Consider the following 17,517-nt stretch of genomic DNA (forward strand, 5'->3'; position numbering starts at 1 on the left):
GGAGTATTCAGTGGGGAGGGAGCTGTGGGGCAGGACCGGCCACACTGGAGAACGCTGGCAGTGTGAGCCATTCCCTGTGCCCTGCTGGGACAGGTGGGGCAAGGAGAGCAGGAGGAGCTGGTTGTACAAAATCACTGGGCAGAGGCAAAGGAGCCGCCTGCCACCTTTGGGGTGTCCCTCTTTAGGTCCCTACACTCTTCTGGAGGTGCCTGCCTGGGTGGTGGCCTGGGCGCTAAAACTGGTACCTGCTTCTCCCCGCCCATGGGGTTTGGGCACAGCTCTGCCTCTGCACTGCAGGAGCTCCCATAATTTCTGTTTTCATGGACTGAGACTTTTCTCCTTCTCAGCACCATCACTGCAAAGCCCTGAGCATGGAACTCTTGCCTGTAGGCCTCTACATTGCAGGAGTTCCCCTACAGATGTGGTGCTTCACCAGCAGTTCTCAGGGGAGCCTGGCTGCAATGCTGTGGTTGTCCAAGCTGTGCTCTGGTCTTAGATGTTAAGTAACCACTTGAAACTCTGGTCTAAAAACCTGCAGCTGGACTCTGTATGACTGTACGCAGTCATTTCTCTTCCATTGTCCCATTCCTTCACTGCTCGTGTGTTTATCCCTGCACGGTTTTCCCCTATACTGAAGCTGCCCAGGCTAAGGGTACCTCTGAGACGAGGCTCTTCACTGGGAAAGCCAGACCCGTGGCTAGTTCTCAGGGAGGGGAGCTCAGGTAAGGTGAGCTGCGAGCTCCTGCTGGCACAGAACCACAAAGGTGCTGCTCTTGCCCAGCCCTGGGCAGTGGCTGAAGTGGAAATGCAGGAGCAAGTCCTTACACAAAGCCTGCAAGTGGAAATTTGCCCACTCTGTCTTCATGTGCCACACCTGGAGATGTGATGATGTGAGGCCAGCTAGGGACGTGTACATCAGGTAAGTTGAAGCTACTGGCACTGTGAGGCAGGGCTTGGTCCGTTGCTGAGGCATGGTGTAACGACAGCCCTGTTGTATTCAGGACCGTGCTGATGTGGTGCTTAGATTCAGCACGACTCTTTTTAGCTGGTATAGCTCTGGCCAGCAGTGAGAGCCTGTCCCTGCAGGGAGGACCCCATGGCAGAGTCCACCTGAGGGCCATGTGCGCTGGGCGGAAGCAGCGCTATGAGCATACACTGAAGTGAGGTCCCTGCAGCATGGTGGCACATCCAAGTGCTGTTGCTACCTCATCCATCGCTCTCCTAACACCGTTGAGTCATGTCCCCCATTCCCACCTGCTGCAGCCCAGGTCCTCTCCAGGTCAACAGCTAGTCTCTAAAGGATGCTCTCAATGACTCTTTTTAACTGTTGCTTGTCAAAAATCAACTCTTTGCCTGCCCATTTTTTGTGTCCAGTTTGTCCAGGGTCAGAAAGGTTCTGTTCATTCTCACCCATTGCCGCACCGTGACATCCACTGCACAGTGATCCCACCGAGGCAGCAGGTCCTCCTTCCTCAACTTTCTCTGCCAAAGAGCTCCAGCACATGCTAGCACTGCCGCCTGCACTCACTGATATTTACATCCCTCTGCTTTTCTGTCTTGCTCAGCAGCAGCCCAGCTTCCTCCTCTTGTGCTGCTCAGCATTCAGCCAGCATGAGGTCCTTTGAGTTCCCTCAGCATCCAAAGCCAGTCGCGTGCCTTGCCTCCTCTTGTATGTGGTGGCTATGGATCTCCTGCCTAATTCCCTTTTTGCTTTCCTTATTATAGCTGCCCTTCATCCAGTCCTGCTCCTGTAGGAAAATCCAGGCTGGGAAAGATGGCTGGAGTCATCTGGATAAATCCCAGGACCACACGCTCAATGACACAAAGTCATTGCTTTGTTCTTTTTGTCATGCAGTGAAGGCTTTTGGCTCACAGAGGTACTGACTGAATCCAGTTCTGGTTTTACTGGTCCAGGCACTGCCCTTCCAGCCGGCCCACTGGACCACGCAGCCAGCCCCAGGCACCAGCTCTCCAGCAATGGCTTAAGCCAAGAGAGTGATGCTCCAGGTTAGGATGTCCCAAGCCATGATCCTGGGCTGTGTGCAATAAGGCAAGCGCAGGCTCAGTGATACTGGAGAGAGCTGTTGTGTTATTCTGTAGCAACTGCACCCAGCAATGTGAAACTTCAGAGGAGCGGCATTCCAGGAGCTTCCCAAATATCCTGTTCCTCGGAAGGCATCGGATTGCTGGGAACTCTGAAGGGCAGGAAGTGCTTTAGTGGACAGTTATTTCTGGAGCGGGCATCCTCTGTTTACTTCTCGGACCAGATTATTCTTTTAGGATGGGCCTTTTCCTCCACCTGCTCCTCAAAATCCAATCCCTCTACACCCTGGGAACTGGGAACAGGGTTGATATAACATACCAACATCTTCCAGGTGGGTAACGTCAGTGCGTGAATCTCATCAAAATACATCTCCCAGAGGCCCCTTCCCAAATGCCAGCCTTGGCTACCAACATGTGTTAACATCTCATTAGGCTTCCCTCTTTCTGCCCTCTCCTTTAGCCCAGCCATGCCTGGGGAGGGAGGAGAGTCAACAGCTATTATTTTTTGTTAAAAGTCATTGAGAAATAGCGACAATTTCAAACCGCAACATATTTCTACGTGCATCACTTGCAGCAAAACATGCCATTAAAATGGTAAGTGGAGAGCATGTGAATGAGCAGGCTGTTCAGGAATGGCAGCTGGATATTTATCCCAGTTGTCTCTTGCCATCTGATTAAGGGAACAAGTTATTTAATTGTGCCATATGAAGTATACTGTAACCCACTGACTAAATATAGCCGATCATTTCTAAATAATGCCTTGCTTTTTGTGTGCTCCACTTGTTTGTGTGAGGCACTGTAAACAAAGGAGAAAGTGCTGCTAAGCCGGGTGCTGCAAGGGAATGCATGGTTAGTACAGTCAGAGCGTCCGTAGCCCAAGGGAGAGACAAGCACAACCGGCAGGCAACATTGTGGTTGTCAGCAGGATTTGGATTGGGGCATTCATTAGCAACAAGAGCTACACAGGGGCCTGGAGTTAAACTGAAGGACCGTAAAGCTCATGCAGGATAGTATTTTTTATGTTGTTTAGTGTCTATACTTTGAAAATAGATGCTATGGGTATATTACAGCAGGAAGAAATGTAATATATTTCAGTTTAAAAATGGGATTTTTAGCCCAGACTGTTCCGTTAAGCCTCTTCAGCCATGCAAGGCCTGAAAAGCATTTTCACACCAGTAAAGCTGTACCTCAGCCCCCCACGCCTTATATCGTCAAGGTACTGCATCTTATCCCAGCTCACAAAAGGAAAAAAATAGCACGTTTCTTTGCAGTCATGCAGTAAGAGACAAGGGTTATCACTGGCACAGTGATCTCAGAGCACGAAGGCGAACATACTCTGACAGATAAAGCTTTCTATTGGAGGCTGAAAGCAGGAACAATTTAAAAGGGATAAGTAAACAGCATGAAAACTTGGGATTGTACAGTGCGCACTGCCACTTCTACCCCTGCTCACGTAAGGGCTGCTTCTGAAATGTGCTGGGTTTGACTCACGTCCTGGACAAATAAATGGTCCCTTGGCAGCCAGGCAGCAGACACAGCAGGGACAGGACTGTGCACACCTGTGTGCTCATGTGCAAGGAGTTTTGTGAATCCTGATTGCAAAGGGTTTCGCCAACTGGTATTGGCAAAAGGCAGAGGCACCATTTTGTCTTGAAGAGTGGCAGCTGGTGGAGGGCAGGGAGGGAGAGTGTGTGCAGCCACACCGTGTCATCTGTTTCTCACATTTGTCGAAAGCTGCTTTGGTTTTTTGCTTTTGGGAAAGTTTTTTCCAGAGGTTCACTCCTTGGGCACCTTTATTTCCTCGAGCAAATAAATTCATGCTTGAGTTTCGGTACTGCATGGGCTGAGCTGGGTACCCCCACAGACATTGGCAGGGGCTGGGTCTGACACAGCTCTCTCTGAGCCCCTGCGGAGTCTTGCCCACCTCCCAGCACTGTGCACTGCAGTCCCTCTGTGCTTATGTAGTACTCCTGGGCCCAGGGGCTGGTGCTTCTCCAGGAAGGCAAAGATTCCTCTTTCCACTAATCCAAAAATCCAGATTTCCCCCATGGGCACGGATCAGCACCTTCCTGCTCAAACAAGCCAGACGGCTGGAGCTGCTGCCTGTCTCCCATGGGGAAGACCCTTGAACAGCACTGGTATCCCCGGCTGGCTTGGAGCATCAAGGAGAAGCTAAAGGTACCACAATGACAATGTTGCTGTGTTTGAGAGCTTTCCTGCCCCTTCCTCCTACCATGGCCAGTCTGCCTCATGACAGGTATCTCTGGTATCAGTGAGTTCAGAATCTGGCCCATTTCCACATGGAGATGGAGCAGTTCTGGCCTGAAATGCTGTCTGATGAAATGCCACTGTGACAGCAGGCATGACACAGTACTGGGACAGCCTCCTGCACTGGCCGATGCACAGGAGGCTCCTCTGGGCTTTCCAGACATCCCAGCGGTTTCCTCCAGCACCAGAGTGTCCCTCTTTGTGCTACACCAGCACATGCAGTAACAGAGCTCCAAGCACATGGCTGCAGCCAGCTCCAGCCAGGGTGGCATCAGGTGGCTGGGAAATGGCTTGGTTGAGGGTGGGATGTACCCACTGCCACTGTGTGACCGAAACACCCTTCACTTCCCCTGCCATCAAAGGTGCTGGCCTTTCCCTTGGCCACAGAGGTACGGGAAAGGGCCTGGCCACATCTTTGAAGACCTGAGTCAGGAAACAGCTTGGGAGTGACAGGAGCTGATTTCTGGTGCTCACACCTCACGGTAGCACTACCCAATAATGCACGTCCACAGACATGGGGCTGAGCCGTGAGCATTTATCACTCTCATTTTAATGGAACTACTGGCATCGATAGTCACACAGGATTTCCGACGGGCACGTGTACCTGCGGCCGCACACAGGCTGCTCTGAGCAGCACCCGGAGGGGGATGGATGGTGTTACCTGCTGGGGCAAATGAAGCTGGGGAACATGGGAGCAAGACTGGGGCTGAAGGAAGCAGCAAAGAGTGGAGCAAACGCTGTCCGGACACTGCAGTCTTGTAAAACCAGCAGAGGAATGGAAGGTCTGGGAGAAAGCAGCAGAGCCCAGGCTGAAAAACACTCTGTGAGCAAAGCTTGGCATCGGAAACAGCAACCCACAGTGTTCCCTGTTGTCTGGTCGTTGTGAATCGCAGGGGGAGAGCTGGGAGGTTTTAAAAACGTGCCCACCTAAGCTCCAAACGTTCAGTAGATGCGGTACCGCCAGCGCATTCACTACGGCGCGGCCTTGCACAGCCAAGGCTTCACCGAGGCGCGCTGCTCCCGGCCGGCGCGGCCTGCGGGGCGGCCGGGGGCCCAGGGCTCAGCAGCCGGGCACGGCCCTGCCAGGCCGGAGTCCTGCCGCGCTCAGGCCTTCCCTGCCGGCCGCGGCGCCCACCGCGGCCCCGGCCGCCCCACAGCCCCTGCCGCCAGGCCGCCCCGGAGGCCGGCTCCGACAGGGACCCCCCCGGCCCCAGGCCCGACCCTGCAGCCCGCGCTGTGAGCACCGAGCGCCGCCGCCGGGCGCGGGAGGCAGAACCGGGGCGCCCCCAGCCCCAGGCAGGGCCGCGCCCGCCGCCGCTCCGCGCTGGGGGCCGTGCCCCGCCAGCGCCTGCCCGGGGCTGCGCCGGCCCGCCCTGCCGCGTCGCCCCACAGCAGCGGCGGCCGCGGAAAGTACTTCCCTGGTGACGGCGGCGCCGCGACCCGGAAGCGCAGGTTGGCGCGGAGGGATCTGTGGACCGCGCGTAGCAGCGCCGTGGCCTTGCGCAGCGCGGCCGCGGGACAGCGGCGCTCGGGCCGGCCCGGCCCGGACTGAACCGGACTGGACTGGACTGGACTGGACTGCACCGGACTGCACCGCCGCGGCGCCGCCATGTTCAAGAACACCTTCCAGAGCGGGTTCCTCTCGATCCTGTACAGCATCGGCAGCAAGCCGCTCCAGATCTGGGACAAAAAGGTGAGGCGGCGCCTCCCGGGGCTGCGCGGGGCGTGAGGTGAGGTGAGGAGAGGTGAGGTGAGGTGAGGCCAGGCCGCGGCCGGCACCGCGGGGATGCTCTGGGCAGGCCGCCGGGGCCAGAGCTGCCCGCACCGGGTTACCGGGACCCCCCCGGATTTGTTTGGGGGGTTTTTTTGAGGAAAACATGTTATTATACAGGTGTCTTCTCCCTTGCCGAGCAGAAGAGCTCCGCCGGCGGCGCGGCCAGCCCGTTGTCAGGCGCTGCAGCGCCGCAAGAGGCTACAAAAACCGTTGGACGCTGGAAATAAGCAGCAGAAAACAACGTGACCCTTCGACGCATAAGGCAGCTCTGCCGTGGTGGCTGGGCGTAACTGAGATGGGGGTCTTTTCTCGTGTGTGACCTATTTTTTAGACAGACTAGCTAAAGGTATTTAAAGGTAGGCAGCACGGTGGCTTCTAGGGTGTCCAGGAAGTCATGAGTTTTTCATCTGTTTGTTTTTCTTCTCTGTGGTTTCTAGAGTGGTTCTGTTGAGGGTCCTCTGCCCTCCCCCAGGTACCTTGCCGCAGGGAGCCCGTATCAGGAAGTCTGGAGGCGTTGGGATCTGCTGCTTCCTCCCCTCCGCAAACCATCCGTGGTTCTGTTGCTACCTGAAGGTGTTTCTGCACAACGCTTGTTACGCTCTTGAGAGTAGGCGTTCCTCTCGGAGGTTGCAACGTGTATTCATTTGCTTGTGCTTGAAGCTAACCTGAATTTCTTGTGGTTTCAGCAGGAATGAAAGCCTTTGAGGCAGCTCAGCGGGCAGCAGTAGTGTTTGACCACAGTGGGTTTGCGTGAGCATTTGTGACAGGCAACACAGAACTGTCCTGTTTCCCATCAGTGGGGGGCCCATGCAACTCTGCAAGAAGTGGGTTGCCTTGAATAGCCTGGCCGTGTGCGTGTGCCTACTTTTGGGCTTTTGCACAAGTATTCATGACTTTAGAAAAGGATTGGCAGCTTATTTGGATGGTGTGAGGATGGGATACGTTAAAGACCCTTAGACAAAGGGATGCAGCGTGCCTCCAGACTGGATAAAGCCATGAGTAATGTGGGCTGACCCTGCTTAGAGGTGGAGGTTGGACTGGAGACTTCCCAGTGTGAATCGTCCTGGCGGGGTGATACTGCTGCAATCATGCTGCATGTGGGGTAGCCAGCAGGAGCTCTGCTTGCGTGGTGGACATAAGCAGTGGTCCATTTGGGTGCAGTTGTTGCCGGATTGGCCCGAAAAGACTGACAAAAAATTGCCACTGCTGTTGCCAAGATCAGGAGCTGGGTGTGCAGGCTGTTTCCATCGCTTGCTGCAGGACTTGCGTGTGGCTGAGCTCCTCTGGCAGCAGCAGCAGCCCTGTGTGTGGGTGCTCTTCCTTGCTTAGAGGTCTGTCCTGAGGAAGCGTGGCCAGCTTGGGCGAGCCTGTTGCAAGGATTGCCCTGCTCACAAAGGTGTGCAACCAGAGTGGGGTTTCTGACTTCTTTGCCTGTGGATATCAGCATGGCTCGCTCTTTCACCTGGCTTTTCCGTTTAAAAGGAGTTGGGGCAGTGGGTTCGTAATAGCTTTGGCATTTCTGATCTGACGCCCTTGGTGTGTTCGCAGCACTGGAAGGTGAAGGGCGGCATCTTGCTGTCTTGGAGCTGAGGAGTCCCTTGGGTCTTTACTCCACCACGCATGGGTGTCATCTCACTTGCTCAGCACCTTCAGAAAATCCTGCTGATGCTGCTGACTCACGCGTTGGGCAGTGTGAAGACTGAGTGAACTTAGTGTGGGGAAGTGCCACTGATGGTCTGGGTGCTGATGGCCTGCTGCAAGTCGGGAGCTGGCTGCTAAGTTGCTAACAAAGCCTCTCTGACTTGGTGCAAGAACCTGCCAGGCCAGCTGCAGAGAGCCAGGCTGGCAGCTGGCTTGGGCAGCACCTTCATGGTATGAGTCAAAGTCCAGAAACGGTAAGGGGTTTTCCCCCTGGGTTTATTTCTTGGAAAATACTGATCTGTCCAAATGCAGACATCCCAGGAATGGTCCAGCTCTGGCATCACTAGAGGAGAGGGTTATGGTTGGGGTTTCTGGAAGTTGGGAAAGCAACCGGAACTTTGCAGTAAGTGATTGCTGCCCTCTTCAGGGCTGCATGAAACGCACCTGTTGTTTTGGTCCGAACTGGAAACAAGGGATCTGATGTTCTCCCGCGTCCTAGGTGAATGCCCTGGCTACTGGATTCACAGCTGTCCTAACATAGACTCTTATCTTTGCAAAAAGTACCAGCAGACAGTGATTTATTTGTTTTCAGCTCCTGGGGAAACTCAAGCTTTTCTGACATGGGGAAAACCGTATTTTGTTCAGCCCTAGTAGGATGTGTACTGCTTGTGCTGATGGAGACAGTGTGACATAGAGGCTTCTTCATTTGAAAAAGGTGTCGATAGAAATGGGCTGCTGGAAGCCTTTCCTTGTTGTGAGCATTTGTAAACCTCCCTCTGAGCGGTAGGATACAGTCGTTCCCTTCTCTGCCTTCTCCCTCAGGGGCTGTGGGTAGGCTCTGGGTAGGCCTTGGCAGCAAACCCAGCCAAGCCCAATCTGTCCTGGCCGCCAGCATCCTGTTCCAGAGGACTCTGGCAGGGCTGAAGTGTCCGGGCCTTGGGAAGAGGACGGTGACTGTCCCACCGTACCTGCAGGCAGAGGTTCCTCCTTCACTCTCATCTGCCTAGAGCCGGTAACTGCTGGGCTGTGCTGTCTTCTGCCTTCCAGCACTGCGTGTCTGGTTTGGAGACGTGTTTGCCTTCCAGCGCTTTGTTGGTCAGAGTCATCTGTTTATTTCTGCAGCATCCTGCCACTACGGTCCCCCCAGCGATGCATGGGGACATACTGACCAGTCTTCAGGTCCTCTCTTGCAGCCCTTCTGACTTGTTAGTTCTGTCGCACAGCATCCTTGTCTGTGGTGCCCCAAATCTCCGCACCTCCAATACAGGCAGGCCATGCTGCTCACTCCTCCAATCTGTGTGTACCGAGTGCTACAGCAGAGCCAGGTAGCTCCTGCTTTTGCCTCTTGTTTTGCCCCTCCTCTCCCTTCTTGGAGGAGGGAGGTGGCAAAAAGGCCTCGTGCCTGTTCCGGATCCACCGCTGGCTGTGAGACTTGCTGGCCTGTGCTGAGGAGAAAGTGCACCCATGCCTCCAGTAGTCTGGGTGATGGCCAGTTTGCTGTTGCTGGCACAAGCCCGTCGCCTAACGACTGGTGGCTGGCAACGATGCGGGAGCGAGCCTCCAGAGGTCGGCCTCGGACCGTGGTGTCCCATCTGCCGGTGGGTGGGCGGGTGCCTGCGCCTGGGGGGGATTGCTTCTGGCTGCTGCTTTTCCTCTGGTCTTTGTTGCATTTGACTAGTGTTGCTAGCAGCAATGGCAGCCTGCAGAAACGCCTATGTTCGGACGCAACTGTCTGTGTAGCCACGATTCCCTCCAAACCCTGAGGGATTTAAGGTTTGCATCTGCAAAAGCTTTTCTATTGTCTTTAGACAGCAAGTAACTTCACAGTTATCCTGATTCAGAGACTATTAGGCTTTTGAAGAACTTTTATTTTCTTAAGAGGGCTGTTACCCTTTTTTGCTAGCTTCAAAAATCCACCTTCTTAGCCTTAAGATAGCCAGAAAATATTGGCCAAGTAGAAATGTGGAGTGTTTTGTTCAGATTCCTAAAATTTTCTGAAATCTTATCCTTCTGAGCTTCCATGAGGTAAGGCAAAGCCCCTGAAGACCGAGCTCTTGCTGAGCAGCCACTGTGAGCACAGCAGGACCATCCCTCCCACCCTGTGCCGCACAGAGCTGGCAGCTGTGCCTGGTAGAGCTGGAGGTCACCTCTTGGTCTGTGCGAGCTCCTTGCGAAGGGGCCCTCGGAGGTGGCGGGGGAAGAAATGTGCTCCTCTGGCTGTGACCCAAACATGTCCTCTGTCAGGGGGGTGGTCCCCAAGGCAGGCAGGAGGGGAGCTCAGCCTCTGACACGGAGCCGGGCTCTGCAGCAAGCCGAGGGGCCAAGCTGGGGCTTTGGCACCACAGAGTCCTGGAGGGCAGCGCTTTGAGCCCCCACTGGCAGCGAGTGCTTCTGGTGCCGTTCAGCCTTCTCTTACAAAATGGTGAGGCTGCTTGGCCGCCTGATCCAGCCGACACTGGATGGTGTCTGTGTGTCTGCTCTGCCCGCGCTGGCTGCAGGCACGTGCAGGCAGGCTGGCTTTTGTGCAGAAGGGCGCCTGCGTGACCTGGCCACCATCTCCCTGCAGCCGGGCGGTAGTGCAGCTTGTGAAAACTTACACTGAGCTACGTAGGCCTGGGAGGAAGGGTTCTGCTGCAGTCTGGCCCTGGAATGAGCTTTGAACGTTAGTTGCTAAACCTGTAAATCATTTTGTAGCTCATGACCGGAACCGTCCCATTAGAAGCTTAATGTATCCTATACGTTAGCAGTGGTGATAGGTGCCAAAGAAGTTAATTTGTGGAGCTGGAAGGAGCGTTGCAATCTGCTGATCTAGCATTGGGGAAGAGCAGAGGGGTTAATTAGCAAAAGTGTCTTAAATGGAGATAAATTTGTTGGGAAGTGAGCTGCTTCCTTTAAAAAAAAAAAATCCTCAGACCCTGGGATTCAGCCATATTGCTTCTAGAGAAAAATGAATGGTGTTGGCTTCTGGTTCTGGCCCTGAGCTCCGTGGGGAGCTGGCTGCATCTGAGTAGCCAAATCCCTGTGACCCTCGGCAGAGGAGATGCTGGCTCTGTGCTTGCATGTGGTGTAATTATGAAGAATTTTAACCAAGCTGTCATCTGGTCCTGCTCTTCCACAGAGGCAGTCAGGCATATCCAGCAGTAGAGACTAAGACCCCTTGGTGACCAGTGGCTGGCTGGTGGCATCTTTTGCTTGGCCCTGGATAGCTCATACTTGTTTCTGCCCCTTATCCCACGCTAGGCTGGTCTTGCTCTGACGCTTGTATGGTTGTTTGGACCTCTAACATGAGGCTCGAGTGATTGTGTTTGCTGTAGTGTGTTTTGATAGGTCAAAGTCTTGCACTCGGTTTCCATGCAGCATGCTGGGTCACGAACTCTTGTTTTGGAGTCCTGGCACGCTGGGGCAGTGATCAAAGCCTTGGGAACAGCAATGTCCAGGACAATGGGAGCCAAGTGAACGTAGATGTGCCCTCCTGGGATCTTCCCCTGCCTGCCCCCTCAGTAGAGCTGTGGGTGCCTCTACAAGTAACATCTGTCCTGTGTGCCCCACTTTTCTTCCAGGTGCGCAATGGCCATATCAAGCGAATCACTGACAATGACATTCAGTCGCTGGTGCTGGAGATCGAAGGAACTAATGTCAGGTAGGAGAAGGCATGTTCTTCTGCCCTAGTGCGCTCTGGGGGCTTGGCCCTGGAGCAGCGTGAAAGGTGTTGGTGCCCAGCAGATGTCTCCTCTAGACTCTACTACAATCTCTTTGTCAGTAAATTGAAGAACGTGATCTGGGGTCAGATCACTGATACCCCTCTCTGGCACTGTACTGTGCCTTTCCCTGGAAGTGCTTGTAGGGCGCTCTGTAATCCTTGCTGAGGCTAAAGTATAAAAATTAAGTCCCTTTATTTTTCCATCATGTGGGCAAAGAAAGCTGTATTTGATACCTGGTCCCTAGTCAGTGCCGCTGACTACTAAGAAAGCAGCACTGCCTCCTGCACCTTGTATTGTCTTAGGCCTGGCCTGCTCTGCTGTTCTCCCAACAGCAGGAAGATCAAAGGGAGATTTATGAGGGGAGTTGCTTAAGGTGCTTCACTTGGCAACCTTGTCTCCATCGCCCAGGAAGAGAGATGCCAGCTCCATGAGTGGGTTCCCAGTCTCCAGGGCTTCTCCAGGGGTGTTTCAGAGCAGGGAGCTCCTTGTAAGGGCCGCAGAGACTCCTCTCCTGCAGGCAGGCTGAGCCAAGGCTTTGCTTCCTCCCAACATGTGTTGATACAGAACTTGCCAGGCGTGACGTGTGCTTTTAGGGTTCGTGACCTCTGCTGTGCTCTGGAGGGCCCTACCTGTTCAGTCAAGGGTAGGAGGAGGTTGTCTTAAGAAACAGTGCTGACATGACCTTGAAATGGGGGAGGTGAAGCTGTCCAGGAAGGTGTTTCACGCCCTGTGTGAGAACAGTGACATTTGGAATGCATTCTGTGGCCCTTTTATCTTGTTCCCCCTGCAGCTACCTCTGAAACTGTCCCTCCTGTTACAGGAGGCCCTGGTTGTTGCTAGGATCTTGCAGTCACAGCTGTCTTTTTCTGCCTGTCCTGCAAGACTGCATTAGGTCAAGGGAGAGACTTGGGACTCAGGCTGTGCACTTTGTGCTATGTGAGATGCTAATGTGTTTTTTGTCCCGCTCAGTACCACATACATCACGTGCCCTGCTGACCCCAAGAAGACCCTGGGCATCAAACTACATTTCCTAGTGATGATCGTCAAGAACCTGAAGAAATACTTCACTTTTGAAGTGCAGGTGAGGAGCACTTATGCAGCGAAGGAGGCCCGCCAGGGCCAGTGAGGAGAAGGAGCCAGGGAGCCTGCAGTCTTAGGCTGGGGCTTTCCCCAAAACAGTTTTGCTTTCTTGGCCGTGTGATGTGTCAGCTCTTCTGCTATGGGGGCATCGGTCAGGTCACAAGCACATTGTTGCTATTCCTGAAAATGGGTCTGTTTCCTGTGTTAAAGATACTTCTGCTGTGAAATGGAGGGATGGGACTAGGAGAGCCCTCTCTCAGAGATGGGTAAGAACCTGAGTCTAGAGCAGCTGCTGTCCTGGGGAGCTGGGGCCCCCTAATGCCTGGGGTCAGCACCCTGCCTTCCTTGCCCCAGGTGCTGGATGATAAGAACATACGCCGGCGTTTCCGGGCAAGTAACTACCAGAGCACAACTCGGGTGAAGCCCTTCATCTGTACCATGCCCATGCGGCTGGATGATGGCTGGAACCAAATCCAGTTCAACCTGTCGGACTTCACGCGCCGAGCTTACGGGACAAATTACATCGAGACCCTGAGAGTTCAGGTGAGAGGGAGGCATGTCCTGCCCACAGAAACCGATGGTTGGTAGCCTTCCTGCTGGCTGGGACAGCCTTGCTGTAGATTGGGAATCTGGATTTAGCCCGGGCTGGTTCCTCTGCCAGTCCTGCTCTTTGCAGAGCACTGCGGGAGGGGAGCAAAGGCCTGACTGAGGCAGTCTTGGTGTCCTTCACTTCACTGGACTGGACTGGGACGAAGGAGCCCATTTCCATCTTGTTTCTCTTGCTGGCTGTCAGTTAGGGTAAGAGTTGCTGTCCACCTGACGTTCCCTGTGGCATGCCGTGCATCCTGCTGGGTGGAGGGCTGCTGGGAATTAGCTGTGGGCTGCCTTGCTGTTCAGGCATGCCAGACAGCAGCTGGCCAGGTAGGAGCCTTGCTGGTAAGGACCCAGGGTGTTAGGGTCCCTATCTCCCGTCAGGCTTGTTTCCTAGTGCGGGTGGAGTGACCCTGCCTTCACTGAGTGCCTTGGGCCAGAGCTCACGCGGCGTTTGTTTCTGCTGAAGTTGTGAAACTTGTTCCACGTGCTAGGGATTCGTGTTCACTGTGCCCAGCATTATTTTGAGGAATGCCTGTGTGCGGAGCATGCCTTCGTATGGTGGGGCTGCTGCAGCTCCTAGTGGGGTTGCCCCGAGAGGTACAGACAGTCAACTGGGAAATGTCTGCCTTCTCACATAGCCGTGAGGGGGACTGGGGCGACTTCTTTGCTGCCAGCTGATAGTGGAGGCAGCTCAGACCAGACAGTCTCATTCCTGACCTCAGGGAGGCCCCTCAGAGGGAGTGTTGAAAATGCGGCAAGCTGAGGCTGAGTGTGGTGGCAGTTGCTGATACCAGTGGAGAAGCAGAGGTGGGTTCACAGCAAGGAACCCTCTAAGCTAAGGCAGATGCCAGTTTGCAGAGATGCCAGAGCTTGGCCAAATCTCTTGAGCCAGGTTGCATCACTGGAGAGAGCATCTAATGGAAGCAGAGGGGACAGGCCACTTTCTTCTCATGCCCTGCCAGATTCAGAGAGAAGCAGTGAGGTCTTTTCTCCAGCTGCTAAGCCAAGGAATCCATGCTGCTGCACGACAGCAAAGCTGGATGTGGAAAGAGCATAGGGAAGGTGAACTGACTCTTTGTTTTGACTCTCAGATCCATGCCAACTGTCGCATCCGACGGGTGTACTTCTCTGACCGGCTCTACTCTGAGGATGAGCTCCCAGCTGAGTTCAAACTCTACCTGCCTGTCCAGAACAAGGCCAAGGTGAGCTAGCTGTGGGCGAGGAGGGTGGGAGCAGCCGCTGGGCCAGGCCAGCCATCCTCTTCCTCCTCCTGCTGCCTTCACAATGCAGAGTGTCTTCTAGCAGCAGAGCTCTGGCCAGCTTTGGCTGTCAGCCAGGGAGCACCTCAGTGTTGTCAGGGTGAGCAGTCTGGTAGGGGTGCCTTGCTGGGTGGCTTTCCTGCTACAACATGTGGAAGTTGTCATTCCCATCTAGGAGCAGGGTGAGCTGTGCACCTGCTCCCCACGTCCTCCCTGTTGGTGTTGAAGGACTCTGGACAGGGTGGCAGGCTCCCAGCATCTCTCTGGAGCTTTCACCCATGACTCAGCACAGCGCCCTTGCTCTTCAGAGCTAGTGGCAGCTCCACGCTTGTCTTGCAGGAGAGATGCTGTTTGTATCCCTCTAGCCCAAATGTACTGCCCTCTGATCTCTTCCCTGCCCAGTGCAGGTGGTGGTGCTGTGCGGTGGGAAGGGCACAAGCGAGGTTGTGGCTGCCCAGCTGGAGGATGTGCCAAGGTCTGCTCTTAATGGTGATGGGAGAGGAGTCCCTGGCATATTGGCAGCAGTCTGGAGGCTTGTAAGGAGGCACTTTCTTTGCCAGGGCCAGCCTGGCCCAGTGCGGATGCTGCTCTTAAGCAGAGAAGATTCCTGGGCAAGATTTCAAGGAGCTGAGGGAGGGTGTTGGGTGCTGATCCTAGTGGGAGGTGGAAGGCAGTGTTGACAGTAGGCAATACCTCTGGGGAGCCTGTCGCTGCCTTCTGGGCTGTAGCAGCCTCCCGGGGGTGTCTGGGGAACACTTGGAGCCCTGCCGGTACAGTTGTCTTGGTGCTGCCGAGTCTAATAAGTGTGTCCTTTCTTCTCCCTGCTCTGTCCAGCAATAACTCCGCGTTGGGAAGAGATGCAAGAAATGTTTGGGGTCGGGTGGAAGAGAAGGCCCTGCTGAGACCAAGTTTTAGATCAGCTCACCTTGCCTAGGGTAACTTTGATTCATCTGGGATCCTTTTTCTGGACGGGACACAATGAACCGTGTAACAGGTCTGGGACTACGTTGTTGGTGTGTGAGTTGCACAGAATCAGAGTTTTCCTAGCTGTTCGTAAAGTGTTGAGCCTGAACACTGCAAGTGGCCTGGTACCCAGTCTTGTGTTGCACAGAGAGGTTTTCTTTTTTGTTTCCTTATTTTCCATCTTTTATTTTATATATACTCTAAATATGGATGTAATACTCACTCTTGGAAAGTTATTAAACATTTGACTATGTCTGCTTCTAGCTTCTTCCTCTTTTGATGGATCCTTTAACTTGCACGTGTTAGTGCTTTGGAAAGTGCCAAAGAATTTCTTTAGGAACCCAGATGGTAGAATTTGCCTCTGCATTTGGCTTTGTTTGGAGTCTCACTTTTTTTTTTAAGGGATAGCACAGATGTGAACAGCAGCAGTCTGGAGAGAGGAAAAATAGTAAGGTTTCCCTCCATGGACAGGATCTGCCTGCAGTCCATGGGGTCTGTGGCTCTACCTATGACAAAAACTCGTGCTGTTCACTTTTAGTACGTGGAAATGGGTTTTTCTTTCTCTTCTTACTTGAAGGCATTTTTCCAGCGGCGACAAATTGGTCTTAACCTGTCTGTCTTGGCACAGCTTTGTTCGCTGTGTAGTTAAACAACTGGCTTTAGCTCTCAACCAAGCCTGTAGCAGCTACTTATAGCCAGAGGCACACAATAGTCTTCCAGCTGCCAAATTGTCCCTTTCCCCAGGGATCCGAGGGGAGGTTTAGCAAAGCAGCATAACAGGAGCGGAAGTCTTTTCCTGTGCTGAAGCTGCCCTTCCCTGCCTTAAACCAGCCTGCCTTTGTTGAGGGGAGGCTGCAGCCCTCGCCAGTAACAGAGAGCGTCTGGGAGCAGCTGATGCCTTTCCTCCCCAGGGCCAAGCCCCCCACCCCCCCACCGGCTACTCTGGTGGGTGGGTGCCTGAGGCGGGTACTGATCCTTCCCTAGTGTTGGCCTGTGCAGTGAATAGGGAAGGCTTCGCTTTCATTATTGTCCCAGAAAACAAAGCTGGTCTCACCCAGGAGGAGGAGAGCTTGTTGGGGGACATCTGCCCCAGATTGCGGGTTTAATCCTGACTGCTGGCTCCACCTGGCTGAAAGGTTTGGCATGTCTGTGCGCCCTGACAGGCAGCCCCTCCTCTGTGCAGAGCCCACTTTACCTCTGTGAAGGCTCCTGGGACACCTGTAGTGCAGCTGCCTTATTTGCACCTTGAAAGCTACTGGGCTTTGAACGGGAGGTGCTGACCCCATGCTGCCGTGTGGTGCTGAGCTGCGCTTGCAGAAGGCTTTCTGGAGAGGATCTTTCCAATTTTTGTAGCAGTGGGATAGCTTGGTAGTTCTAAGGAGTCAGGCCAAGTAAGCCCACGTGGAAAGGCCCCATCTCTCGTGCTTTGACGTTGTTGAAGCTTGGCCGGACTTGAGATTTGTTAAGTGGAATCACGCTGTATCGTGTGCCAAGGATTAGCCTTAATGAAGTCCATGGCAAGGCTTTCCTGCCATGTTTGCAAGGCTTGCCGGGGCTGGGGGGAAGCTGCTGAGGGAATCCGTCAGACCCCGGCAGGCTAGAGCGTGCATCCTTTCCCACAAGGCCTGGCTCATGAGCATGTGTTTCTGGCAGTCGTTGGTGGCTGAGCACCCACCAGGAGCTGTCGCTGCCTTTCCCTGCCCCACTGGGGCCCGTGTTGGAGTCACCCCTTGTCCTCAAGGAGCTGGGCTTGCTCTGAGTGACCTTAATGCGTTAAGAGGGGCTGGGCTTCCCGGGGCCTGAGCTGGCTGCCTCTGCAGAGAGATTAGATACGCCCTGCTGCCAATTCCTGCCTGACCTGTAGGAGCTGTGCCAGCAGATTTGCTGGAATAAACTCCCAGCTGTAAACCCTTACCTCCATTTGGACCCTCTTGTGTATTTTTTAATATGAAACAAAATACTGAATCTTCCTGTTTACTTGCTGTACAGTGTGGAGCACCATCAGATACTGGCCCTTTCCTTTAGGCCAGACAGTGGTGGATTTACACGGTGTTCTTCAAAAATCTTCCTCTTCTAATCCCCCTCTCACATCAAAACTTCAACCATCTGGCTGAAGATGACTGGAGTTTGGATGCTCTCCCTGCGGGATGGGAGGATGCTGCTGGTGGAATGGTCCAAGTGTCACGGGCATCCC

The 17,517-nt window shown here is 54.1% G+C and overlaps 1 protein-coding gene across 2 annotated transcripts; it reads left to right on the forward strand.

Annotated features, from left to right (window-relative positions):
- The first annotated feature begins 5,708 nt into the window (after positions 1 to 5,708).
- Positions 5,709 to 15,574, forward strand: LOC129785718 (cilia- and flagella-associated protein 20). Of its 2 annotated transcripts, XM_055819157.1 has the most exons (6): positions 5,733 to 6,004; positions 11,287 to 11,366; positions 12,397 to 12,508; positions 12,862 to 13,050; positions 14,193 to 14,303; positions 15,195 to 15,574. In XM_055819157.1, the coding sequence occupies exons 1-6, from the start codon at positions 5,921 to 5,923 to the stop codon at positions 15,198 to 15,200; spliced, it is 582 nt and encodes a 193-aa protein (XP_055675132.1). In that variant the 5' UTR covers positions 5,733 to 5,920; the 3' UTR covers positions 15,201 to 15,574. The 2 variants fall into 2 exon arrangements, with proteins under 2 accessions (XP_055675131.1, XP_055675132.1); XM_055819156.1 differs by lacking the exon at positions 15,195 to 15,574 and having other exon boundaries at positions 5,709 to 6,004; positions 14,193 to 14,312.
- Positions 15,575 to 17,517: the final 1,943 nt, after the last annotated feature.

This window comes from Falco peregrinus, chromosome 14, assembly GCF_023634155.1.
Source record: "Falco peregrinus isolate bFalPer1 chromosome 14, bFalPer1.pri, whole genome shotgun sequence".
Taxonomy (NCBI): Eukaryota; Metazoa; Chordata; class Aves; order Falconiformes; family Falconidae; genus Falco; species Falco peregrinus.